The sequence below is a fragment of the Anomaloglossus baeobatrachus genome, chromosome 2, assembly GCF_048569485.1.
Source record: "Anomaloglossus baeobatrachus isolate aAnoBae1 chromosome 2, aAnoBae1.hap1, whole genome shotgun sequence".
Classification (NCBI taxonomy): Eukaryota; Metazoa; Chordata; class Amphibia; order Anura; family Aromobatidae; genus Anomaloglossus; species Anomaloglossus baeobatrachus.
The window spans coordinates 98,365,767-98,393,653 of record NC_134354.1 but is presented as its reverse complement, the minus strand read 5'-3'; the positions used below and the strand labels follow the sequence as shown (position 1 = coordinate 98,393,653).

The window sequence follows — 27,887 nt, the reverse complement described above, 5'->3', positions numbered from 1 at the left end:
GCACCCTTAAGTGTGATGATCTCACCAACGCCAATTTCCCTGAAATTCTTCTGAAGTCCACTTGACTTATAATCCGACTTACCTGGGTCACACTGGGGTCTGTGGTTGGACCACAATTCCTACCCCAACCAGGGGTCTTCTGATCCAAACTAATAGCCTCATATTTGCCTTTAAAGCTGTTAGTTGAAGCCTTGTGTGGACCAGGTATTGTGGTTCAATCTTGGACCATCTACTACAAATACCGTATGTGAGTACAATCTTATAGACATAATGCATCCTAGTACAGAGACTAAAAACTATGGGAGTGAGAAATCACCCCAGGCTAATGACATTTTAGATAAAGAAGTTTCAATACTATAATATTTTGGCTCCATAATACAGTAATATAAAATCCGAGCTCCCAGTGATGAGGATGAGTCAATGATGAGACTGAACTGTGCGCATATCAGAAGTATTAACCATTTCCTTTCGACACAAGTCTGGCACTTGTTGTTTCCCGGTGATCGTGGTGTAATGAATATATCATGGTGAATGATGTAATAGACTAACCCCAGGGCTCTGAATATTTGGGTCCGTTCCATATGTGCTAATGGACACGCCTTTGTTGATGCGGTAAATGTCTGTACCCTGCGGTATTGTTAATCTTCACACACAGTCAACGTTCATCCTGTTCAACCTTAGTGACTTATGAAATTAGGAATGATCAGCCGAGCCCTGACTGCATTTGTTTTCCATAATCTGAGCAGATGAACTCAGCACAAGCTATTCCTAGACAAACGCTGTAGGCCGAGTCCTGTAATCACTACAGATGAAGGGTGCAGTCCACGTCCTGGGGACACGTCACAGATGTGCAATACTTAAAGGGCATGTCAACAATTTACAGGTTATATATAGAAATAATCAACATAAATAGTTAGGCAATTTTACGAAAAATCTTTCTAAATTTCTGTGTAAATTTTTTTTAGCTTTGCCCAGTTTAAAATTAATAAGCTACGGTAAGTGTCTATGATGAGTATTTGATACACTTCTCCAAAAATGGCAGCATATTACAGTTCTAGCAAAGTGTATGATATTTTGTAGAAATCTCAAGCCCCCCATGCTTTTTTTTTTTGCTTTTTTTTGCTTTAAGCAGCGTACGTTTTTTTTTGTTTTTTTTTTTTAATGCAGCGTATGTTTTTTGTTTTTTTACACAGTATTGCATTTTTGAAATCAGCAACCTTAATTTGTCTGTGCCGTAAATGAGTATTATTTCCAAATTTTCTCTATAGACTTGAATGAGATGCGGAAAATCTGCAGTTAAAGGGATCCTGTCACCAGCTTTGGCCCCTATAAGCTACAGCCACCACCAGTGGGCTCTTATATACAGCATTCTAGAATACAGTATATAAGAGTCCAGGCCGTTGTGTAGAACTTAAACACTATTATAATACTCACCTAAGGGGCAGTCCGGTGCCATGGGCATTGCTGCTCTCTGGTCTGGCACCTCCTCTCTGCAGCGATCGCCATCCGCCTTCTTCTGAGGCCCGTGTGCATGGCACATACACGTCATCCACATAAGCTGACATTGCAATCCTGCGCAGGGGCACATTGAGTTGCCCTGCTCAGGGTAGATCAGAGTATTGTTGTGCGCATGTGTGAGCGGTCTTTAACCTTTCCTCGCACCTGTGCATTACAGTACTTTTGATCTGTCCTCCTCAGGGCAGATCAAAGTGCGCCTGCGCAGGACCGCAGTGTCTGCTTATGTGGATTACGTAGATGCGTCATGCACACTGGGCTGGTAAGAAGGAGGACGGAGATCGCAGCAGAGAGGAGGCACCGGACTGGAGAGCAATGACACCCATTGGGCCGGACTGCCACCCCGGGTGAGTATTATAAAAGTGTTTTTTTTGCGTTATACAGCGCGACCTAGGCTTTTATATACAGTATCTGGAATGCTGTATATAAGAGCTTACTGGTGGTGGTCGCAGCTTATAAGGGCCAAATCTGGTGACCGGTTCCCTTTATTAAAAAAACAAACAAAAAAACCCCCCAAAAACGCGTGTTTAGCAGAGATGTACTAAAAACACATATCATCCATTCACACCTGACATTATCAATAAAGTTTTTTGCAAAGCTAAATCGTAAGACATATTTGAATCAAAGTAGTTTTATTTAAAACATGACATGCATGTAAAAAAAACGCACTTAAATACACAATGAAAAAATGTGAGTAACCGAATTTAGCGAATTACAAAATCTGCCGCATCAACACCTCACCAAACCTTTTTCATGGGAAGAAAAATAATCTTTGAATTCTCGCTAATTCATCAAACATTGCGCGCTCATTACGATAAAGTTGGCCCTACATCTGCCATCGCTAAGAGCAAGACCAGACAATAAATTTACTCAAAAACCTCAAGTGATGAATTGTGGCCTAAATATTTTTATTTTGTCTAATCTTCTACAGGTAGAAACTGAGTGCCATGACCTGAAGGAGCTGGGTGACCAGAAGGAGGAGCAGCTGAAATCTGCCAACAAGAAGCTACAGGAGAAGAGCAACGAGAGGGAGTCCGAGATCAAAGACATGAAGGACACCATTTTTGAACTGGAGGACCAAGTGGAACAACATCGCGCTGTGAAACTACACAACAACCAACTCCTCAGTGATCTGGAAAGTGAGTATAGAAAAGTTCTCATTGACTTGAATATTGAGATAGGTCTGGGTCTATGCTTTATATTTGGCTGTTATTCAGGTCCTGCTTGGTTTATACATTCAATGGTAGTTTGTGAAGTCTACACTAAATAGCAAGGCCACAGGGAAGGTAATCCAGGCCAGCCATAGGCGTATGGGGTGATTGTGACCACAAAGGGTATATCAACGGCCCCTGAATGGGAGCACCATCCATGGCCTGGCACCCATTACTTATGACCACCACAAAAAGTAGTGTTCACAATAAAGTAGTATTAGGGTCACTGTACAACTCTGATGTAAATCGAAACCAATGTCCAAAATCTAATTCTGTGGGGTTTTTTTTTTTGGTTGATATAGCCATCCATTTCACTGTTTGTGTTGAATTGAAGTAATAATGTGTTTTCTTCCCACAACGGATAGGGCAAGCTGTGGATGTTGATGATTGGAATGAATATGGTTGGGTATAAACTCCATTCACTTACTTTGTACTTGACATAATATTTGTGGAATCCATAATGAAACTCCACAACGTCTCCTTGAATTCCCTCAAGTGTCTGGTATTGTTTCTATCATTGTGCTGCAGACAAAAACTGAGCTCAAGAACTCTGAGCAGCTCCTGCGTGAACTCAAGCAGAGTCGCTGAGCTCAATGTGACTTTAGTGCTGCAGACAAGAACAAACACTAGCAGTGGAGGCTTGACACTGGACCTAGGGAGGGTGGCTAAAACTCCGTGACCGTGGCTAAGTTCACTATCTGTGTAGGCAAAATTTAGGAATGCACTCCCATGGGATCTTGACTTTGGGTTTTGGGTTTTCGCAATCATGGCATGGGAGCTCCAGGATGGTGAAAGAGGATCCCCCAGGTCACCATTTAGATTCCATGGTTGCAGTTCACCATGACCTCGAAGTGGCTACAATGTGAGCTAGCTCCAACAAAATGAGCTGTATAACCAAAAAAGTTTGGTGCCTGAGGCAAAGTGCCCTCCAAGCACCTTGGATGGTCCATGCAGTGGTGTACTGCCAACAGTGGCAGGTCACAATTACTATCTAGTCCAAGGACTCTGTGGCCCCCTGGTGATAGTTAACAGTTATATAACACATGAGAGAACTCCATACACATGCTCCCCACAGTCTGCCTTATATACAGTGCAGATTTTGGGACGCTAGGTAACCGGGGACATTTGGCACCATGGCCACACAGTTCACAGGCCCCATAGTAGTTGGGAGACCTTCTGCTTTTGGCAGCACACACTCCATGTCCCATCCAAAGGGCATGTAGCGCATTTTGACTCAGGCAACAGACTATGCTTTTCAGGTAACATTTTGGCAGTTATACAGCTCCATTCTTTTTTTTTTCCCCATCTCCAATTTCACTTTTTATTTTCCTCTGGCAGCAATATGACAGGAAGCACGCCTAGCAAAATCGTGATATTAAATATAATCCCAAAGAAAGGTGGCATCGATGAGGTGTTTCATTAAATGGAGATGGTATTCGCTGTGTTTTTTGGTAGAAAAGTACAGATCTCAGGGGGCAGATTTATGATGATTTAAAGGGAACCGGTCACTCGATTCATGGTGCCCAAATTATAGACATCAGAAATCAAAACCTGGATGCATGATTGCAGTTACTTATGTTTTTCGATAAAATGCTTCTATAAACCTAGTTTATCAATCAAGCCGGGTACCATAGTCAAAGGCAAAACTAGCCTGGTGCCACCATCAGCTGGCTTTTCCCAGTGATTAACAGGTCTTTCCCATTGGAATAGTTCACAAGAGACCTGTCAATCTACTAAAGCAATGACAGAAGACCAATGGGAGGTCAGCTGGGGTGGACTAGACCTTCTTCTATGCCTATGGTCTGTTGACGGATCTTTTATAATATTTTTCCTTTGAAACGGCATAGCGCCTCAGAGAAATTCATATTTGCTGCAATCGTACAGCCAGGGTCTGATTAACGCTGCCCGGGGTTTGAGCACCATGATCAGGTCACCTGTTCCCTTTATTATAAGACAAAAGTTAATGCAGGTCACATATCCATACCACCACATGTAAAACCTGTTAATCTTCATTTCGCGATGTTACTAGGGGGTGACAACATTATTAAGAATATTATTCTGTAGCATGCAAAAAATCTTGTATGGCAGGTCTGGCCACCAAATTACCGGTATATTGCCCATGCACTAGTACGGTAAATGATAAATGTGGTCCATGTTGCAGACATCATAGTATAACAAGCATGAGCTCCATTATATCCTGTAACTTGAAGCTCGTGAGCCCCCAATGTAAAATGTCCAACAGGGCCCCCCAACTATCACTATTGTAATGGTAGTTGCCGTCTCCTATGGACCAAAGGGAGCCTTTTGGATGTAGGCTTCATGGCACCCATTATATTGTACTCCTTTGTGTGTCAGACTAGCCCCTCTAGAGTTTTTCCTGGAGTTCATATTTTGTTTGAGGGTCTTCTATGGTCTTGTTTCCCTTCCCTGCCCCCAATACAGTGCTATAATCAGTAAAAAGTGATTGAACACACAACTCTCCTGACTTTGCCTTTTTTTCCAGGCAGGAAGCTGGTAGTGATTAGATAATATAGCAATAGAGGTCAACATTGTGTGGTGTGTCAGAGGGCACGGCAATCTCAAAGGAAACTTGGGAAATCCAGACAGCGAAGGGGGGCGAGAGTCCACCAGTGATTTATGCCTCCACATAAAATGACTCTCCAGGATATGGAGCGTATTCTGGTCATTACGTATCTCAAGGCAGTCACAGCATGATCTATATGTGTCTTATTGTGGAGCATTGTGATATAACATTTATTGTCTTTTAAGGACGGACAGTGCAGACCATGCAACGCAATTATAATGGTTTGCACCAATTTTACCAAAATGCAAACTGCCTAGAAAAATTCCTTTAATCCAACTTAATTGGGACCAGACACGAGCTGGATAAGCAGACATAGAAACATATAGGAAATTAGCTTGTAAGAGGCAGTTCATAAAATAATGGGAACATAAAATCTGCTGAAACTCGTATTTTTGAGCTGCAGTATCAGAATTTAAAGGGAATCTGTCAGCAGGATTTTGTTATGTAATCTGAAGACAGCCAAGATAGAGGCTAACACACATAGTTCCATGATGTGTCATTTATTATCCTGCTGTGCGGTTTACTTATAGTGAAAGTTTTATCATATACTAGTCTGGCCCGTCCCCTCCCCTTCTTATTGGCATCTCTTTCTATAGACTTTTGTATATAGAGAGCCTAATGTGGGAAGGTTTTAATTTTCTGAGCTTTGCTGCATTGCTAAATCTAAAAACTGTCACAACTGCTGCACACAGTAATCTAAGTGATACATCATTAGAATCAGGATCTCTATCTCTACACTATGCTGCTCTCATATGAGGTGGCAAATACCTGCTAACAGATTCTCTTTAAAGATGACTGGATGTTAAATTAAAGAGGACAGACACTGATGAGGTATCACCAGGAGATGCCATATGTCCAATCATTGGGATATGTGGGCAACATAGCAATAGTAAAGGATGCACACTACATAGAGAAAAAAAACTACAATTATAAAAGAAAAAAGACAAGATATGCCAATCGCATTTTTTACCTTTTTTTTAGTTGCATAATTACTTAGGTTGAAAAAAAGACCTAGGTCCATCTAGTTCAACCTTCCTCCACCAATTATACATTTTGTCATTAAGTCATTTTTAACCAACAATGTTGTGTACTGAGAAAATCATCCAGCCCTTTTTTAAAAGCTGTTATAGTATCTGCCATTACTACCTCTTGTGGTCGGCATTCCACAGTCTGACTGCTCTAACTGTAAAGAATCCTTTCCTATTTAGCTGCTGGAATCACTTTTCTTCCACTCGCAGTGAGTGCCCCCTGGTCCTTAGTACTGTCTTTGGGAGGAATAAGTCATGAGCCACTCCTTTATATTGACCACACATGTATTTATACATATAAATGAGATCTCCTCTCAGACATCTTTTTTCTAAGCTAAACATATCTAACTTTTTCAACCTGTCATCATATGGGAGACCTCCATTCCTTGTAATAGTCTAGTTACCCGCCTTTGAATTGATTCTAACTTCTGAATGTCCTTTTTAAAATGTGGAGCCCAAAACTGGTTCCCATATTCCAGATGTGGCCTTACAAGTGATTTATAGAGGGGTAACAATACGTTGGGATCACGGGATCTAATCTCTCTTTTTATAAGATCAAAAAATTATTTAAAATCCTTATAAAGTGGATAAAAATAACACCCTCCAAAATAAAAACAATCAATAGCGTTATGGACTAAAGTGGCACCATAATAGAACAGTCCCAACCCAAAAATACAAATATTCTCAAACTAATTGGGATGCACAACAACAGTAAGTTAGCTGAAACTCCGATCCATAAAGAACCCAGTGACAAGTGCTGCAGAATAACAACCACCAGAAAAGGAGGATTTTACCCAAAAACCATTTTGATTAAAAAATAGCAAATTGCACAGGAGACAATAACAATTAAAATAGTATTCGAGTCCCCACATATTTTGCAGTACCTAATACTACTTTAATTGTTAGTCTCATGTGCAAATTGCTACTTTTTAAACAAATATGTTTTTGGTATTAAAATACTACTTTTCTGTTGGTTTTTACTCTGTACCACTCATTATGTGTTAGATGGATAGATCAACAGTCAATAAACGTTAAGTGGCACCAAGAGTAAGAAATAGATCAAGCAAATACCAAAACCTGGGTATAGAAAAATTGTCTTTTACAGGGAAACTATGTGGCACCACATGTTTCGCCGGAACTTTGCTTCCTCATGGGGTACTGTTTGACTCTGTGTATTAGTGTTATATACTGTTTATTGGGATATGCAAATACAGTAATAATTGGTACATGCAAATAGCCTCTTCAGAGAGGACAATCATTGGGAATCAGTTTAGTTAGATTTCTTCATCGGTCTGTATTATGTAAAATTTAGAGGATCAGCAGAAGGCGTAGCCAAATGCATAAGAAAAATAATTCATAAGTCCTATAATGTCAGCACTGCTAGTATGTGCCAATCATATGTACTCAATGAAGGTTCAACATGTGGGATCCACTGATCATGTGGCTGTCGATAATGCGATGGTCCGTGGAACACTGTTGTATTGAGCCTCCTCACATTTTACCAGACTTGGTGCCATTATTTTTGTATTGTGTGACACCATAGCCGTATCCAAATTATTTGTATGGGGAGGAGAGGAGCTCAGGTTGGGTCCCCCCGGATAGACCCCACAGATCGTATATTGATGCTGTATCCTAGTGATATGCCATAAACGTCAGAAATCCTTAGATCACTATGCACTTTACTCAACTAGAAAGTGCAGCCTTTTTATTTATTTTTTTTACCATGGAAGTGAAGGAAACTCGATAAGAGCCTTGATGTTAAATGCTTTTCTTCTTTTATGTGAACGTCCATGGAGACTTTGAAAAGAAAATTCAAAATCCATTTACTTTTCTAATTCTGAGGCATCAAAGCTCATGAAAAATGATGCTGATGTGATTCTTCACGCTTGCACGCAGCGGTTTTAAAAGAGAAACACATGCTTGGATTTATCATGCTTCTTTTAGGTATTCTTTCTACTTTAAACCTAAAGTTCCTTTTATACATTATCAGCCTGAAAATCACAGAACATAGAAAAAAAGTCCGCAACCGATAAGATCGGAATATACTGTTCATTAGATGTCCATTAGACCAAAGAAAACATGATAGAGGGTGCAGAGGGGCAAAAAGAAAGAACTGCCTGTGACGGCCACCATTGGCATGTAAACTGCGATTCCACAGAATATTCTTATGGAGAATAGAAGAGATTTGTTATAATGGAAAATGTTCCTGTTGTTGCAGTTGCAAATGATTGTCATTGAGCCGATATGTCAGTAGTTACATTATATTGCCGGATAGTGGGGAAACAGCACCATCTAGTGGCGACTGCAATGAATTACCTCAGTTTATATGTCAGGTATCACCAATTGAGACTTGTGTTTTTCTCTAGATAAAGTGGATAAGCTGGAGGAACAAAAGCAAGACTTGGAAAGACAACTAAAGCTCCTTACTAAACAAATGAAGGTAAAAGCGGCTTCAGATGTAGAAACTTTGTGGATTTTGTCTATTAAAAGCTTTAATAGGTAGAATCATTTCTGTGTGTATGTATGTTTATGTGTGTATGTATATATGTATGTATGTGTATACAGTGTGTCCACCCATATCCTGTCCACCGCCATTAACTTGAGAACGGCGGCAGCTATAGGCATAGAAGCGGTGTCTAGGTATAGTAAAGTATCCATGCGCTACGCAATGAAACCACCCATGGCGCCACCTGGTGGAAAATAACGGAGTTAGCATTTTTATCTCAAAAACGGAAGGAGATACAGAAAAAATGTGAATTACAAAGTTGTAGTGCATCATCAATTCGATACGAATCGACACCTTGCATATAGAAATGCTATGATTAGAACGTGTAAAACGGGGAATTACCCTATTATGCAAATAAATGTGCAACGTCATACCTGACGAAATACTGTAGACTGCTAATAGTACATACTGTACAGTAATGATTGTTCAAAGGGTTGCTCAACAGACCTCTGTCACGCTGTTCTCTCCAGCACAACTCATCCGTGTTTAAACTGATGTTTTTTTCCTTTTAGCACCTGATGGGTTAATGCTTCGGCTGAGTTGCGCTTGCCCTTGAAGACTTGCACTAAAGCCAAAACTTTAAATTAAGATAGTTTTGGGACCCAAACTTGATCTGAACCGCAATGGAAGTCACTACCATGTTTTCCTGATAATAAGACACTGTCTTATATGATTTTTTTGCCCTGAAAAATGCACTAGGGCTTATTTTCGCGGTAGGGCTTATTTCTGGGGAAACATGGGTTGGGGGTAAGTCTACCCCCCAGAAAAGGCAGACTCCCCACAGGAGAATTCAACTTACCAAACCCTAGATGTCTGCGTCACTCCCAGGTCTTCCTGTGATCCTTGCCGGGAGCTCCCAGCAGGTATGCTCCACAATGGTCCTCCCTTGTTTCTGGCCGGTACTTTCACACACATCAGGTTGCGCACACATCAGAACACACACACACACAACATCCTGTAATATTGTATTGTTTCCGGCTGGCAGGGGGATCTGGAACGCAGTGCATAGGAGTGTGAAAACCTGCGTTGGAACGCATCAATGCATTTCAGCACAGGTCTTCGCGTTCCACTGCTTCCCAGGTCCCTGGATCATTACGGTATCACCAGGTATGGGTGTGTGTGCACATTCCGCTGCAGTTCCTCCCATTTGGGGTCTGGTGAGTATGATTGCAGGGTCTGTCTTCTCTCTTTTGAGGGTGTCTTCTTTCTATAAGGCCTCTTTCACATGTACGTGCCTCCGGTACGTGTTTGGCAGTTTTCTCACGTACCGGAGACACGTACACATGTAGACCTAGGTATTCCTATGGTTTTGGACACACGTAAGTATTTGCGCATGGAACGTGTGTCCGTTCCGTATTTACGTGTTTCTCACGCAGACATGTCCGTTTTCTCTCCGGCATCACGGGTGTCACACGGAACGCAACCGTGTCACACGTAATGCAAACAGACCACATGGATGTGTTCCGTGTGACGCGCGCCGGAGAAAACACATGTGTCTGTGAGAAAAACCCCCCAAACCTTTACTCACATTCTCCAGCTCTCCTGTCTCTTCCGTTCCGTTGCTGTCACTTGCTTCCGACCGCCGCTCATTATGCTAATTGAATATTCACTTCACTGCGGCCGGAAGCATCAGCAGCGGGAGTCGGCAGGACTGGAAACCGAAGATCAGCACCACGGACAGCGACGCCAGGGACAGGTGAGTAGAAAGTTCCTGTTCTCCGTGTGTTACGTGTGTTATCACTGTTATCACACGGAGAACACATGTAGCCTATAAACACGGGTCACGCAGGGCAAAACGCACCTCTGACATGTCCGTGAAAAACGTGCGTGGTTTTTCACGGACATGTGAGAGAGGCCTAATGAAGTGTCCTGCAGTATTGTTTAAATTTTTTTAGCTGAATGGACACTTTATTATTGCAATGAGACTAGCGCTTATTTTCGGGGTAAGGCTTATATTTAAGCCTTGCTCCAAAAAGGACGAAAATTCCTGCTAGGGTTTAATTTCAGGGAAACACAGTAATTGGGCAGTTCCGGTCTCTGCCCACCGTGGAGCCAGCCATAAACAGATCACTACTGGAGTCGGGTTGGCGAGGTTTTTCCATATTATTTTTATTTTTATTTTTTTTTGTGCAAACTTCATCAGGTCATGCTGTTGTTACCCCCAGTGTGAACTGGTCAGTCACTGCAAGCGGCTCAACTGCACTGAGTACCGAGCGTACCCGAGCACAGCGATGCTCGCATGAATGGTGTTCAAACTTAAAGCACCCAAACTCCGAATCCAAACTGTTTTTTGTGTAAAGTCTGTGTTTGGTACGAACACCGAACCTCGGGTTCGCTCATCTCTATCTATGTGCTACCAGTATTTTGGACACCGCCTATATTTGTTAACAATTGATAGACCCGAATGGGGACTTGTTTTTTGTGGGTTGAGTTGAAGCTTTTATTGGTGGCATTTGTGATACCAGATTTATATAGTTTCTTTTTTTTTTTTACATTTGCCCTGCACAATTGCCATGACGTACCTATACATCATAGGTTCGAAACCCCTTCCCAATCATGATGTATAAGTATAGCAAACATCGTAAATGGGTTATATAGTTACATAGGTTGAAAAAAGACCTAGGTCCATCTAGTTCAACCTTCCTCCACCAATTATACATTTTCTTTGTCGCTCTATTGGGAGACCCAGACAATTGGGTGTATAGGCTATGCCTCCGGAGGCTGCACAAAGTATTACACTTAAAAGTGTTAAGCCCCTCCCCTTCTGCCTATACACGCCCCGTGCTCTCACGGGATCCCCAGTTTTTTTGCTTTGTGCGAAGGAGGCAGACATGCACAGCACAGCTCCACAGATTAGTCAGCAGCAGCTGCTGACTATTTCGGATGGAAGAAAAGAGGGCCCATATAGGGCCCCCAGCATGCTCCCTTCTCACCCCACTCTTTGTCGGCGGTGTTGTTAAGGTTGAGGTACCCATTGCGGGTACGGAGGCTGGAGCCCACATGCTGTTTTCCTTCCCCATCCCCCTCAGGGCTCTGGTGGAAGTGGGATCCTATCGGTCTCCAGGCACTGAGGCCGTGCTCCATCCACAACTCCTGTGGAGCCTGCTGGATAGGAGCCGGGTATCGATCAGGGACAGGGCCCTGCATCTTTGAGGTACTCTGTGTCCCCGTGGGGACCGCGCACAGCAGCACTCCAGCATTGCTGGGTGTGCTAGTGCACCGGGGACTGCGGCGCTGACCGCCTTTGGTGCCATTATACACTGCAGCGGTGCTGAGTGTATTTGTGTATGGGGACGGCCGCGCTGACCGCCGCCGCCATTGTTTTTACTGAGGCGCGGCTGGGACTTGTAGTGCGCCGGGGACTCTGCGCTGGCCGCGCTTTTACGGCGGCCGCGCTTATAACTAGAGTCCCCGGCTTTTTGGGCCTAGTCTCCGTTCTTCCCGCCCTCAGCCCTGCCAGTCAGGGGAAGGGCGGGACGCTGCACAGGTCGAGCAGCACTGAGGGCTGGAGCATGCTTTGCATACTCCACCCCCCTCACTGTGCACACTGTGACTCCAACTCCCGCACTTTCTCGGTCACGCCCACGACTCCCTCATCTCCTCAGGACGCCGGCAGCCATTACTGTCAGCTCCTAGGACGCTGCAGAGGGGAGACAAACTCTGGGGGACCCAGGCACGAGTTCAGGGGGCCACACAACCGCTTTCAGCGGGCGGTAAGCAGCACCTGAGGTGCTGATTTCCCTGGTGTAGTAGTGTGTTTAGAGTTTATATCTTTGCTATACTTTACACTGTATGGTGCACAGTCAATTTTCTGGTCATATACCCTGTAATGTGGCTCAAGGGGCAACAAAACACAGGCTTACTGAGCTGCCAGCGCGGCATGTGCAAACCGGCAGGTTCCATTGACCCTCATGGTGGACCCCTGTGGCATTTGTTCTGGCCTCTGCTCAAGGGGTCCCAGGGACAACAACCAAACAGATCCAGGTGACAGGGACGGAGTTTGCAGTTTTTACTGACAGACTTTCTGAGACTATGGCTAAAATACTAGAAGCTGGCAGTCCAGACTGGTATCTCAGACCATGGGCACTGTACAATCACTGCCCTCTATTCCCCTCAGTTGGAACAACAATGTTCCCCAGGGGTGTCTCATAGGTCCCAGGGTGAAGCTCTGACACGGACCGCAGTCCCAGACCGCTTAGGCGAGCTCGCTTAGACACCCCCTCGACCTCATCACATTGTTCAGGGTCTCAGAGAAATGACTCTCTGTATCAGAAGAGGAGGTGGCTGATCAGGATTCTGATCCTGATGCCGCTCTCTACCTTGATATCCCTGAGGCGGACGCCATAGTGAATGCTCTTATTGCGTCCATAAAAATGATGCTGGATGTTTCTCTCTCAGGCTCATCCAGCAGAAGGGTCACCGTCTCAAGGTCCCCCAAGAGTACAGCGAGTAGGTTTCTGGATCACTCTGACGTCTCGGAGGCAGTCCAGACACGCCGAGTTTGTCCGGATAAGCGTTTCTTCCAAGCGCTTTAAGGATACACTTTATCCCTTCCCCCCTGACGTGGTCAGGGCTGGACTCAGTGTCCCAAGGTGGATTCTCCAATCTCTAGACTGGCGGCTAGATCCATAGTGGCAGTTGAAGATGGGGATTCGCTCAGGGATGCCACTGACAGACAGATGGAGCTCTGGTTGAAATCCATCTATGAAGCTATCGGCGCGCCTTTTGCTCCAGCATTCGCAGCCCTATGGGCGCTCCAAGCTATTGCAGCGGGTCAGGCGCAAATTGACGCACTTGCACGTACGTCTGCGCCGCAAGTGGCGTCTGTAACCTCTCAAACTTCGGCATTGCGTCCTACGCTATTAATGCTGTCCTGGACTCTGCGAGCCGTACGGCGGTTGCAGCCGACAATTCGGTGGCAATATGCAGGGCCTTGTGGCTTCAGGAATGGAAGGCAGACTCAGCTTCCAAAAAAGTGCTTAACCGGTTTGCCATTTTCTGGCGACCGTTTGTTTGGTGAGAGGCTGGATGAAATCATCAACCAATCCTGTGAAAGGAAACATCCTACCCCAGACCAAACCAAGATTACCCCAACAGAGAATGGGACAGTCGAGGTTTCGGTCCTTTCCGGGCGCGGGCAGGTCCCAATTCTCCTCGCCCAAACGTCCTCAGAAGGGTCAGAGGAACTCCGATCCATGGCGGTCTAAGGCACGCCCTTAAAAGACCGCCGGAGGTGCCGCCACCAAGTCGGCTTCCTCATGACCTATGGCCCTCACACCCCATCCTCGGTCGGAGACAGGCTCTCCCGCCTTTCAGACATTTCGCTGCCACAGGTTAAGGACCGTTGGGTGAGAGACATTCTGTCTCACGGTCACAGGATAGAGTCAACTCTCGTCCTCCGACTTGATTTTTCAGAACATCCCCGCCTCCCGGGCGAGCCGATGCTCTTCTACAGGCGCTGGGCACTCTGAAAACAGAAGGAGTGGTGATCCCGGTTCCTCTTCAGCAACAGGGTCACGGTTTTTACTCCAACCTGTTTGTGGTCCCAAAGAAGGACGGATCTTTCCGTCCTGTCCTGGACCTAAAACTGCTCCACAAACATGTAAAAGCCAAGTGGTTCAGGATGGAATCCCTCCGCTCCGTCATCGCCTCAATGTCCCAAGGAAATTTCCTTGCATCGATCGATATCAAGGAGGCTTATCTCCACGTACTTATTGCTCCAGAGCATCAGCGCTTCCTGCGCTTCGCCATCGGAGATGAACACCTGAAGTTCGTGGCACTGCCGTTCGGCCTGGCGACAGCCCCAAAGGTTTTCACCAAGATCATGGCTGCAGTACTTGCGATCCTACACTCTCACGGTCACTCGGTGATCCCTTCCTTAGACGATTTGCTGGTCAAGGCTCCCTCTCAAGAGGCATGCCAGCACAGCCTCACCGCTACTCTGGATACTCTCCAGACTTTCGGGTGGATCATCAATTTTCCAAAGTCAAATCTGACACCGGCCCAATCCTTGACATATCTTGACATGGAGTTGTCATACCCTCTCAGCGATAGTGAAGCTTCCGCTGAACAAACACCGTTCACTACAGACGGGGGTGCAATCTCTAGGTCAGTCACTCCCCTTGAGGCGCCCCACGCACTTCCTCGGGAAGATGGTGGCAGCAATGGGGGCAGTCCCTTTCACGCAGTGTTCATCAGCGTCCTAAAGGGACTCCTACGCAAGGAGACAGGAAACCGACATTCCTCAACAGGAACGTCTCCCTCTCTCAGGCATACCACTTCATTGTCGAGGGGAAATTCCTTCCTTCTCCCATCCTGGGCAGCGGTCACGACGGACGTGAGTAGGTTTCCGTGGGGAGCAATTTTTCTCCACCACAGGGCTCAAGGTACGTGGACTCACCATTGAGTCCTCGCTTCTGATCAATGTTCTGGAGATCAGAGCTGTGTATCTCGTCCTAAAAGCGTTCCAGCAGTGGCTGGAAGGTAAGAAGATCCGAGTTCAGTCGGACAACTCCACAGCGGTGGCTTACAGTCCGGCGGCTTCTGCTGTGGATGGAAGCCACAGCCTCCACCATATCCGCAGTTCACATCCCAGGCGTGGAACACTTGGGGCAGACTTTCTCAGTCGCCAGGGCATGGACGCAGAGCAAGGGTCCCTTCACCAGGACGGGTTTCACGAGATATGTTGCCACTAGGGCATGCCGGACGTCGACCTAATTGCGTTCCGGCACCACAACAAGGTTCCGACGTTCATAGCACAGTCTCAAGATCCCAGAGCTATGGCGACAGACGCCTTCGTTCAACACTGGTCGCAGTTTCAGCTTACTTACGTGCTCCCACCGTTGGCACGGTTGCCCAGAGTGTTACGCAAGATCACGGCAGACTGCCGCGGCTGCCGCCGCGTCATCCCCGTCGCTCCAGACTGGCCGAGGAGGTCATGGTCCCGGATCTGTGGCATCTCACGGTCGGCCAACCGGGGGCACTGCCAGACCGACCAGAATTGCTGTCTCAAGGGCCGTTTTTTCCATTCTGGGGCCCTCAACCTGGCTGTGTGGCCATTGAGTCCTGGATTCTAGCGTCTTCAGGATTATCTCAAGAAGCCATTGCCACTATGAGACAGGCTAGTAAACAAACGTCCGCCAAGGTCTAACCACAGGACGCGGAAAATATTCCTGTCGTGGTGCTCTGCTCAGGGTTTTTTCTCCCTGGCCATTCGCCTTGCCCCCTTCCCTGTCCTTCCTTCAATTTGGACTGGAAAAGGGTTTGTCGCTTGGCTCCCTTAAGGGACAAGTCTCAGCGCTCTCTGTGTTTTTTCCAGAAGTGCCTAGCCAGACTTCCACAGGTACACACGTTCCTGCAGGGGGTTTGTCACATCGTTCCTTTTTACAAGCGGCCGTTACAACCTTCGGATCTGAACAGGGTGCTGATGTTCTTCAGAAACCACCATTCGAGCCAATGAGAGATATTTCGCTCTCACGCCTTTCGCAGAAAGTGGTTTTTCTAGTACCAGTCACTTCACTTCGGAGAGTGTCTGAGCTAGCAGCGCTGTCATGCAAGGCCCCTTTCCTGGTTTTCACCAGGACAAGGTGGTTCTGCGTCCGGTTCCGGAATTTTTCCCTAAGGTGGTATCCCCCTTTCATCTCAATCAGGATATCTCCTTACCTTCTTTTTGTCCTCATCCAGTTCACCAATGTGAAAAGGATTTGCACTTGTTAGATCTGGTGAGAGCACTCAGACTCTACATTTCTCGTACGGCGCCTCTGCGCCGCTCGGATGCACTCTTTGTCCTTGTCGCTGGCCAGCGTAAAGGGTCACAGGCTTCCAAATCAACCTTGACTCGGTGGATCAAAGAGCCAATTTTCGAAGCCTACCGTTCGGCTGGGCTTCCGGTTCTCTCAGGGCTGAAGGCCCATTCTACCAGAGCCGTGGACGCGTCCTGGGCTTTGAGGCACCAGGCTACGGCTCAGCAGGTGTGTCAGGCGGCTACCTGGTCGAGCCTGCACACTTTCACGAAACACTATCAGGTTCATACCTATGCTTCGGCGGATGCCAGCATAGGCAGACGTGTCCTTCAGGCGGCGGTTGCCCACCTGTAGGAAGGGGCCGTTTTTTCGGCTCTATTACGAGGTATTATTTTACCCACCCAGGGATTGCTTTTGGACATCCCAATTGTCTGGGTCTCCCAATAGAGCGACAAAGAAGAAGGGAATTTTGTTTACTTACCGTAAATTCCTTTTCTTCTAGCTCTAATTGGGAGACCCAGCACCCGCCCCTGTTTTTTTGTGTACACATGTTGTTCATGTTGAATGGTTTCAGTTCTCCGATATTCCTTCGGATTGAATCTACTTTAAACCAGTTTATAATTTTTTCCTCCTTCTTGCTTTTGCACCAAAACTGGGGATCCCGTGAGAGCACGGGGCGTGTATAGGCAGAAGGGGAGGGGCTTAACACTTTTAAGTGTAATACTTTGTGCAGCCTCCGGAGGCAGTAGCTATACACCCAATTGTCTGGGTCTCCCCAATTAGAGCTAGAAGAAAAGGAATTTACGGTAAGTAAACAAAATTCCCTTCTTTTCACAATAGAACAGACAATGGTTTTACATACCAGCCCCCTTTTAAAGCAACTAGTCTACTCTTATAGTTCCATTAGCATGACAGATTGATATCAGCTGCCTTGTCCTCGTTAACACTTTATCCTGATCTAAAAAGATCATCATTGAAATGATGTAAGCAGATAATTTTGTGGCACTGCTAAAATTCAACGCAAACCAGGTTTTCGTGACTTCATTAGTTTTCATGACAAGGAATGACTGCAATTTTTTTGCAGTATATCTGATGACTCTTCATAACAATATAGAGGTAAAGGGGCTATCCACTACTCGGACAACTGCTTCTCAATCATTATGTTCCCCCAAGTAAAATAATAAGATATACTCTCCTCGTTGCCCGCGCCTTTCCATGAAGTATTGAGTAGAGCGCTTTGTGAAAACCAAAATTTGTGTCAGTCTCAGAACTTTGCCATGACTGTGCACACACAGGATATTTCCCCACTGTTAGCATGGCAATCTGGCTACGTCACGGAGTAGTAGCTGCAAAGCTGACATTTTTAATTTGTCATCACCGCTATGGCGATTTTAGCTTGTAAAGTTTAGGTTATAATTTATAAGCCCATCAGAGTATTACCAGAGATCCTTCTCTGGGGTCATGTACTGCTTCTCCTGCATGATGACATGCTAAGTAGGCTTCATGATGAGAAGAAAAAGAACCCTGTCCCAGAAAGTCCTAAGAACATGTCTTCTCCTGTGAGATGTAATGATGGAGACCCCTGCTGGCAGTCTTAATGTCTGCACCTTCTGTGTAGTATACAGCAGAGCTGAGTGATTACAAACAGTTCTGATCTCAGCAGTCAGTGTGGGGGAAGCGGGAGACAGCTGAGCTGCCAGTCAAGTCAAGTGCTGCAGAGATGTTTGTAATGACACTCCGCTCTGATCTACACAGAAGGTGCAGAGATCAGGGCAGTATATCATAACATCTCACAGGAAAAGGCATGTCCTTCTGACTTTCTGGAGGCATGTTTTTTTTTGTTTTTTTTCCTTCCTGCTTTTGATTGGTCAACAGGGAAATAAGTACACCCCCGCCACCCGTCCCAGATAAAAATCTCTGTTATTGCCCCCTTTGGACTTATAAACTATAACCTAAACTTTACAAGCTAATATATCCGCTATGGAGATGAAAAATTAAAAAATAAACTGTTTCATTGAGCTCTGCTATTTCATGATGTAGTCAGTTTAACATGCTAAAAATCGTGACAGATGGTCTGTTGTGCTGCCCTCTAGTGTTATAGCGTCAGTAATGCTATTCTTGGTAGTGACCGTGATAATCTGTGTGTTTCTCCATCATAGGAAGATGCTGAAGAGTGGAAGCGGTTCCAGGCAGACCTGCAGACGGCAGTGGTCGTAGCGAATGACATAAAATGTGAAGCTCAGCAAGAGCTGCGTTCTGTGAAAAGGAGGTTGCAGGAAGAAGAAGAGAGGAATGCTCATCTTCACCGGGAGCTGGAAGACGTGCGTGGGAGCAGGTCAGGATGCCATTGATTATCCGCTCATATCATATATAGTTAACTTCAAGGTTGTTTTTGGGGCATTATTTTTATGGCAAACCACTAGAAGGCGATTATCAGGGGTCTGACATGAAGGTTCTCCGCCCATCCCAAAATTCTTGCACACAATCACTCTCCATTAAAGTCTATTCTCAAGCATGTTCAGTTGCAGTCCCAGTAGTCAGGCTGTCACAGATCACTTTTTTTTTTTTTTATCATATGTTACGAAATAATTTTGACCCCATCATTGTTATGAACATAAAGTGTACGGAAAGTGAAAATCAAATATTGGAGCAATTCTCTGGTATAGTTTTGTTAGAATGGCTCCTTTAAAATCTAACATATTAGGAAATCCTATTTATCAAAGAGAATTTGTCAGAAGGTTTTTGCTATGGAATCTGATAGCATAATGCAGAGACAGAGACCCTGATTTTCAGCAGTCTATCCCTTACTGGGCTACTTGATGCAGTCTTGATATCATCCGCATTACATCTGATGTAGATGTAGCAGAGCTAATACTTCAGGACTGTGTAGAACACGCCCACACCCCTGACTTTGTGTGCACACCGTGAATTGTGGTGGGGCCGGCTTTATATAGATTAGCCTGACTGACCTGCATGGGACATATAGTCCTGTAGTGATAATCTCCTGCTGATAAAACTCTAATTGTATTGAAACTACAACACACAGCCTAATAAGTGGCACAAACCTGGAATCTGGCTCCACCCTAACATTATGCTGCTCTCAGATTAAATAGCAAAAAACTGCTGACAGATTCTCTTTTAAGTTAATTGTTGCAGTCTAAAATTATTAAATATAAACTTAATTTTAAAAAAAAAAACACCTTCAGTAAAATGTCACTTGCTTTCCCACCAGTAAGAATAAAAGAATTGCCTTATACGTTATAATCTGCATTTTAATTAGTATAGCGTCACATATCCAGAAGTGCTTGTAACTAGTAGGCAAGGTACTCTTCCAATACTTCTCTAATATAGGGGATATAGGGGATGGACACCGGATTTGGATACTGTCCGCCAAGCTTCAGGCTATGGAGAGAATATGAAGAATAATTAGTAGATTTGGCTATGATTTATGATTTATTGTTACAATTCTTTACAGTGACTTTTGTGTTTTTACTTGTTATTTGCTCTTTGATTTTAGAATTAGTATTGGATCATCCTATACTATACATGATCTGATCTTGGTATTAATGCAGAATGTGACATAATGACATCAGTAACATTTCTAGCACATGACTGTGACTGAGTTAGTAATCCATAGGTCTCAGTCACACTCCTGACAATATGCATCACCTGCTTTGTGTGCGCTTTTGTTAATCCATACTTGTTATATGTGTTCTGCTATAGAAGTGTGTCTTATTATGCATTAATATTACTGGCGTTTATGTGTGTAAATATTTTTTTTGCTTAAAATACACGGACTTATCCTTAAAGGGGTAAATATTAAGGGCATATCATTAGGATATGCCCAAATCATTGTGGGGTCACCTAAATAAAAGGGTAATAGCCGGGACTGGATACCATATGTATGTGCGTCTGCAGAGAGCAGGACTCATGTTTTTAGATATATATAAATATAAATATAAGTATATATATATATATATATATATATATATATATATATATATATATATATATATATATATATATATATATATATATATATATATATATATATATATATATAATATTTTTATATATATAAAAATATATATATATAGGATTATTCTTTCTGGTCACTCCTGCATGCTTTTCCCCTGTGAAGAGATTGTGATGACCCACCAAGGGCAGTGATATAATTCAACGAGAAGTGGGTACTCAGGACAGAAGCCTGGTTTTTAGGATTTTCCATGTGTGTTATATTAAATGTCTTTTCTGACAATAATACAAATTACATTTGATGATTATTCCCTTGGCTCTTGTGCGGACTCCTTACCCTCCTAGTTGTTCTAGTTTTATAGATATTGCACCTATAGTGAGTCTTGGTTTTAAAGGAGTTTTCCACGACTAATGTGACCCCACTTTTATTTGTCCTAACTATTTCTAACTAACACTTTCTAATATGCTTTTGCAACCTACTCTGCTCCTGTAAGCTGATCTTTCTGTGGCACGTATATTCCTATGTTGATGTTTTGGCTTTGATGCTTCAGGTCTGAAGACCGGAATCGGACCAACTGAGCAGGGCACGTCACATGTGTAAGCGGGCCTGTCTCTTTGTGAGTGACAGCAGTCTGGCCACACATAGCCAGATCATTCTACACGCTCCTCTCAGCCTGCTTTACAGTGTGGTGCATTCATGTGACAAGTGATGAAATGTGCCGATCATTAGATAGTACACAGTGATATAATATCTAATAATCAGCAAATTGCAGCGCTTGTCACATGAAAGTGTGGCGCCCTGGACAAGCCAGGACGTCACAGGAACTACACCAACACACCCCACACCCCGGTCAGGCACACCTAAGTCAAACAAAATCCTTGTTGCCTCCCTCCAGGGGCTGATGTCCACACCAGGGGGCGGGCCAGGCGGTTGGTCCCGCCCACTGAGGAGCTCACAGTCCTGGAGGTGGGAAAAGAGAGCAGATAGTTGCATTGGAGTTGAGTGGTGGAAGTGAAGTGGCAGTTGAGGAGTCTGAAGTTGGTCCGGGTGTGTGGCCCGGACGGAACAGCAAGGTTGGCAGACGGTGGTGACCGTCTGCAGGAGAGGCCTATTGGAGCCAGCCGTAAGGACCGTGGACGGGCGGTGGCCCGGCGGTACCGGACCGGTACGCAAAGAGAAGCCAGCACCATCCGGCAGGGGCTTACGGACCCCGACAAGGCTAGGAGTCGCCGTGCAATTTGTCAAATCCGTTAGCGAAGGGAACCTCCTGGGTTTCCCAGCAGCCAAGTCCCGATAGAAGGCAACAGTCCAACCGTTAGAGGGAAACACAGTCACCGCCAAGGCTAGAGTTCCCAGGGCCAGAGCCTGCGGGCAAAAGGGGCTCCTTCAGCACATATCCAAGCTGGGGAGCGGGTTACCGGTGGGAACCCATTGGAACCGTACACACTACACAGGTGCAGGGAAAGGCAATCACCATCAACCTGCCGGGTGGAGAAACACCGCAGCCGTCTGTGGGACCATCCATCCAGCCGTTTGTTTTACCGGAGACTTTGTGTACATCATTGGCTGAGTGAGTACCACCGTGCCGTGCGGCACAGCGCTGCCCCCGCGACCCTGCACCTCGCCAGGCCCCGTAACCCGCCTGCCATCCAAACCTACCCCCTTACCTGGCCCCGGGGCAACCAACCCCCTACCCATGGAGGGGAGAACCAACATCCAAGCTGCTCCCTGTCATCGCTCCCGGGATCCCCGTCCAGAGCAGCGGTGGTGTCACCAAACTCACCACAACCGTGGGTGGCGTCACGGACAATATCAAATCCCCACAATCAAATCCCCTTTTCACTCACTGGCGAGGAACGCCGCTTGAGTCCCCGGGATCCGGCCCACCGCTCGAGCCACCACCGAGCAGCAGCAGCCGGACCCGAGCAGTGGGAGAGCGCAGCGTCCCCTCCTCCGCCCGCGACAAAAGCACCACACTGTAAAGCTTGCTGAGAGGATAGTGAAGTGTTATCTGTGCATGCGTGCCACACTGCTGCCACTCAGACAGGCTGCCCCATCAGTGACGTGCCCTGCTCAGTTGGTCAGATTCTGTTCTCTAGACCGAAAGGATCAAAGCTATAACATCAATAGAGGAGCTGCAGGGAGATCAGCTTACAGGGGGCAACATAGGTAGCTGAAGTATATTAGGAAAGTGTTAGTTAGGAAGAGTTAGGACAAATAAAAGGGGATGACATTAGTAGTGAAAAACTTCAATTGCTGTTTTCCTTTTGTGATCAATGGAGAAAAGATCATACAAACTCCTGTAAGACTGCAGCTTGCAGCAAATAAATGTCCAATCATATAAAACTTGAAATGACTGTCCACAAGCTTGAGAGTCTCATACTGTGAGTGGCTTTCGATTCTAGCCCCTAACTTCATTAGCTGAAGTCCAAAATCCGAAGAGGCAATCTATAGTTTTCACTTTACCAAATTGGTCCAATTAAGGTATCTAGCTATGCAAACATCAGGGTCATCTACGGTCAGGCTGGTCGTTGTACATTGTTTTATACTGCAATCTATGTCATTTTGATTCCGTGCAAGCCAGTGTTATGCTTTCCTTTCTTCTTTGGATCAGTTTTCTCTCTCTAGTCATGGGAGACAGACAGGCAGACGTCTTGGGGACTGGATTTGTAGCTAGAGTCGCAAATCTAGTACATGATATGGTAATCTCAGTACAGACGGCAGTGTCTGTCATGTGTTTGTTGTGGAAGGGTTTCTCTCTTAAAATATACAGCCTCGTTTCCCTGTCTCCTTGTTGGTCTTAATAGTGGAACCATAAGCCACCACCAATGGTATTTGACTATTTTTTTATTACAATTTTTCTTATAATTATAATCATTTTCTAAGCTCCTAAATCTCTGTACAAATATTGAGGAGATCCTTGTCCAAAGCACAGATAAGTCTACAATTAGCTGGGCAAACAAACACGACTAAGTGAACAGTTAGAACCAATGTCATTATTACTTTGCAAAATCAAAATTTTAAAAAACTTTTTTGTTCTGGTCTGTTATATTTCAGCAGCAGCAGTTTTCTGCAGGAGATCCTTTTGGTCATTTGTTGTACCTTTAAACAACACCTTTCATTCTGCCCCATACTGTACTGGAAAATGGGGGGAAAAAATTCCAAGTGCGGTAAAATTGCAAAAAAAAGTGCAATTCCACAATTGTTTTTCGGGTTTTTTATTTATCATGATATGGTAAAACTGACGTCAATATGATGCCTCAGGTCGGTACGAGTTGGTAGATACCAAACATTTATAGATTTACTTAGACATGGCCAGAAGGAGTTAAGATCCATCAGGCGGCCTTTAACACTAGAAGTCCAAGAAATTTCGAGCTCCCCCTGAAGTCCCGAAACAGGGTCAAATGACCCTTAGTCCAAACTGAATAGAACTAACTAGAAACTAAATGGCTAAACTCAATGGAAAACAACAACCTCCTGTGGTGTGACAGTAATGGCCTTAAGAACAAAAGACGGTGATTATAGGATGTTAGCTAAAGTCCTTCAGGTCATTCGACCAGTCTCTGGGTTCCAAAGCTAGAAATGTTAAATGACCCCTCTCTGGGACTTCTAGTGTTAATGAGGTTGGACATTACATTAAGAGGAGAGCAAATGTCATTAGCAGATGAGGATCATGCAACTCCCATAATGATAAGTGTGAGTCCCAGAGATGGTACACTCTTCAGATCGCTATTGGGCATTTATGGCATATTCTGATAACTTTAATGTATTCTCTTGCTACTTTATAATGGAGATCTGGTTGTGTTACTTGTGGTGTCAAAGTGATCCTTGAGGACTCCCACATACACCATAAATTAAAGGTTGTTGATTCTGCCGATATTGTTCGGAGCAGCAGACCATCTGCGGTGTATGGAGGCTGCTCGTCCTTCCCCGACAGATGATATCAGGAGAAAGAAGGATCAGATAGTTTAATTTCAAGAGAAAGCTGTGGTTTTCTCATTTCTATCACTTATTGGAAAAAAAAAGCAAAACAACAGGATGGTTTGGATTAACTAAGCATTCTTTTGTATAGAGGAGTAAAAAAAGCTGCCTTTTTTGCCTTTTTATAGGTACATTTAACCCTTTCAAAACCATACATCTTTACTAATTTTTTTTTTCCTCCTTTTATTTTTCCTGGAGTCTTAACTTTTAATTTTTCTCTCACCATGGCTGATTGAGGGCTTGATTTTTGTGGGACGAGATGTAGTATTGAATGACACCATTAATTTTACTGTATCCTGTACCGAAATAGGGAGAACCTGTTTTTCAGGTTTTACTTTTTACTGCGTTCATTATTCAGTAAAAATAACCAGGCTGCGTAATTCTCCAAGTTAGTAGAATCATTGCTATACCAAACATGTATGTATGTATATATATATATATATATATATATATATATATTTATATTTTATATTTTTTTTTGTATTTCAGTAGTGAACCAAAATTCGAAAATTTGAAAGAAGACTAAATACATTTTTATTTGTGTAGCCATTTCTTAGACTTTTAACTTTATTCTTCCATCGATGGAGCTTTGGTAGTACTTGCCTTTTTGCGCGCGAATACCAAATTATTGCAGTATATAGTATAAATCTTGGATTACTTTGACGCACAGCTTGTAGCTGAGCTTCGTAGGCGTTTCTTGGTAGACAACAGGGTCTTCAGCAGGCCACTGACTACCATGATAACCCATATTTCTCCAGGATTGTGTCACAGGGGGCTGGTGGGTGCTGGTGAGCACTCGCACTAGAAATAGCGCCATTGACATACGTTATTTTGCCAGAGGCATGCAAATAGTTAAACAGTAGCAATCACTGCTAGTGCTGAGTGCAGTGGTCCCAGTCATCAGTCAGCTATGTATTCCAGCTGCCATGTCTCCTATATAGAGCTGGAATTGCTCCTGAGCCTACTCCATACACACACATCCTGGAAGTGATAAAGTTAGTATAGCCGTACAACATAATAGCCATGCTGTGGATATGAAAGTCATCACTGAAAAAAAACTTGTGTGGATGGGCTTCTAAAAACCGCATTCACGTGTATGGCACTAACTATATGATAGAATTTGCTCTGAAAAATCTGCAACAAATCCAAACATGGCCTAAGTGTATAGTGCCATACTCTAGCAATCGGAATTATGATTTCTGTTGAGGTTTTAGTATGATTTCCACTCAGACACATTTCCAAAGTTGGTGCCCCTAGGTCTCAGTTAATAGTTTAATATTAGTGATGAGCGCGCACTGCCATGCTCTGGTGCTCGTAATGAGCAGTTCGATGCTTGAATGGGTGGGAGTCGAGAACTTGAGTATAATGGAAGTCAATAGGGAACTCTAGCATTTTTCCAGAAGATTTCCAAGAAAAATGCTCAAGTTCCCCCAATGACTTCCATTATACTTGGGTACTTAAGTCGCGCCCATCCGAGCATCCAACTGTTCATTACAAGTACCGAGCCTTCGAGCATGGTAGTGCTCAATTCTCACTATTCGATACGAGTACCGAGCCCCTGAGCATGGTGGTGCTCACTCATCACTATTCTTTACCAGTACCGAGTATGCTTGTGCTCACTCATCACTGTTCGATACGAGAACGAAGCCCCCGAGCATGGTAGTACCCGCTCATCACTATTCAATACGAGTACTGAGCCCCTGAGCATGGTAGTGCCCGCTCATCACTATTCGATAAGAGTACCGAGCTCTCGAGCATGATAGTGCTCAATCTTTACTATTCGATACGAGTACCAAGCCTCCGAGTATGGTAGTGCTCACTCATCACTCTTTGATAAGAGTACCGAGCCCCCAAGCATGGTAGTGCTCACTCATCACTATATTTGTTACCAGTGCCGAGCACCCAAGCATGGTAGTGCTCGCTCATCACTATTCGATACTAGTACCGAGCCCCCGAGTATGGTAGTGCTCGCACATCACTATATAACATTACTGGGCACAGGGGCGGACATACTATTGATGCAACCTGTTCAGCTGTGCAGGGGGCCCATTACCACATTCAAAATCAGTGAATGGCTACTGTCAAAAATGTATACTGCAAGGTCCCCTACACTGTTCTTGAACAGGGGCCCTCTTGTGTCTATGTCTGCCACACACTGCGCATCCTTATGAGCAAAATTATTACTGTCTGAATGAAACAAAGGTAATATGATGGTTCCCGGGTCTGACAGAGTTTTTTTTCACCCAATAATAATATGCAAAGTCTAGATTTTAGAGGACATTGTTTTCAGGCTGAGGTTCGTTTTTTGACAAGTGCTGTGTAGACTCGTCCCAGTTAGATGCTTTGAACGTCATGTAGGACACACAGTACTTTCCTGGCTCGTTTTATCTGATGTCATCCTTCTGCTGTTAAGGGGGAAAAAGCTGCTCACGGCTGGAGATCTCCTGAAAACGGGCAAACTAAATACTGATGCAAGCAACGTAAAACAGAGGTAAGACACTTGAAAAGGTCACAAGGTGTAAAAATGCGCTTTGTGAGTGGCCTTAATTTTTCTTTCAGGAAGCTGAGTGACAGCCAGTATGTCAGGTGATAGGGGTGCAGAGGTGACAGTCACTTCTAGGCCCTAACACTACTAGACCAAAAGTCCCCCCCATCCATATAAAAAGACCCCAATATTATAAATGACACCTGATATGGGGAGGCCCTATTACAAATATTGAGCCAGGAACTCCAGTCATGTCTCAGGTTATGATTGCCAGTTCATTTCCTATACATCTCTAAGACATAGCTCCCGACGTTCCTGGATTCAGCGGGACTGTCCCTATTTGTGGGCTCTGTCCCGCTGTCCCAGCAGTCACTGCTCTAGTCCCGGCTTCCTTTCACCTCTCCTCCCTGCTCTGTAGTTCATCCTCCTCGGAGGGTGGTGCCGGCATCTCAGTGCATAAATTAAATTAACAATTCTCCTCTTCTTTGGTCTCCCCTGAACTCTTGAACTCCTTGTCCATTGGCAGCAACTCTACAACTGAGCCACTGCTTGGACTGAGAAGTATAGGGGGATTTGATAATCTTGATCTGTATTGCAGGCAGGGAACCCAAAAGCAGATTATTCCGCTTCAGAGAGATGAAGAAAAAGTCAGATTTTTTTTTTTGTTCCAGGAAGATTATACAGGACATAGATACATTGTACATAGCGCTGCCTCTCTATGTCCTGTATTCTAGAGAGAGAATAAGATATTGTTTTCTTCTAATAAAATTACTAAAAATAATAAAAAGAATTATGTAATTTCTAATGCGCTTTTTGAAAACGCATGATTTTTCCCTCTTTCTGGTCTTCATAAGATGGG

The 27,887-nt window shown here is 44.5% G+C and overlaps 1 protein-coding gene across 5 annotated transcripts in view; it reads left to right on the top strand.

Moving 5' to 3' along the window:
- Positions 1-27,887, top strand: part of SPECC1 (sperm antigen with calponin homology and coiled-coil domains 1) — a 533,597-nt gene that overhangs the window by 341,792 nt on the left and 163,918 nt on the right. For 4 of the 5 annotated variants that reach the window (XM_075335209.1, XM_075335211.1, XM_075335212.1 and 1 more), the window contains 3 exons: positions 2,447-2,654; positions 8,705-8,778; positions 18,746-18,921. In XM_075335209.1, coding sequence (XP_075191324.1) covers positions 2,447-2,654; positions 8,705-8,778; positions 18,746-18,921 — 458 coding nt within the window. Of the gene's footprint in view, positions 1-2,446; positions 2,655-8,704; positions 8,779-18,745; positions 18,922-26,956; positions 27,035-27,887 lie in introns of all 5 variants that reach the window. The other variant, XM_075335213.1, reaches the window with a different exon arrangement.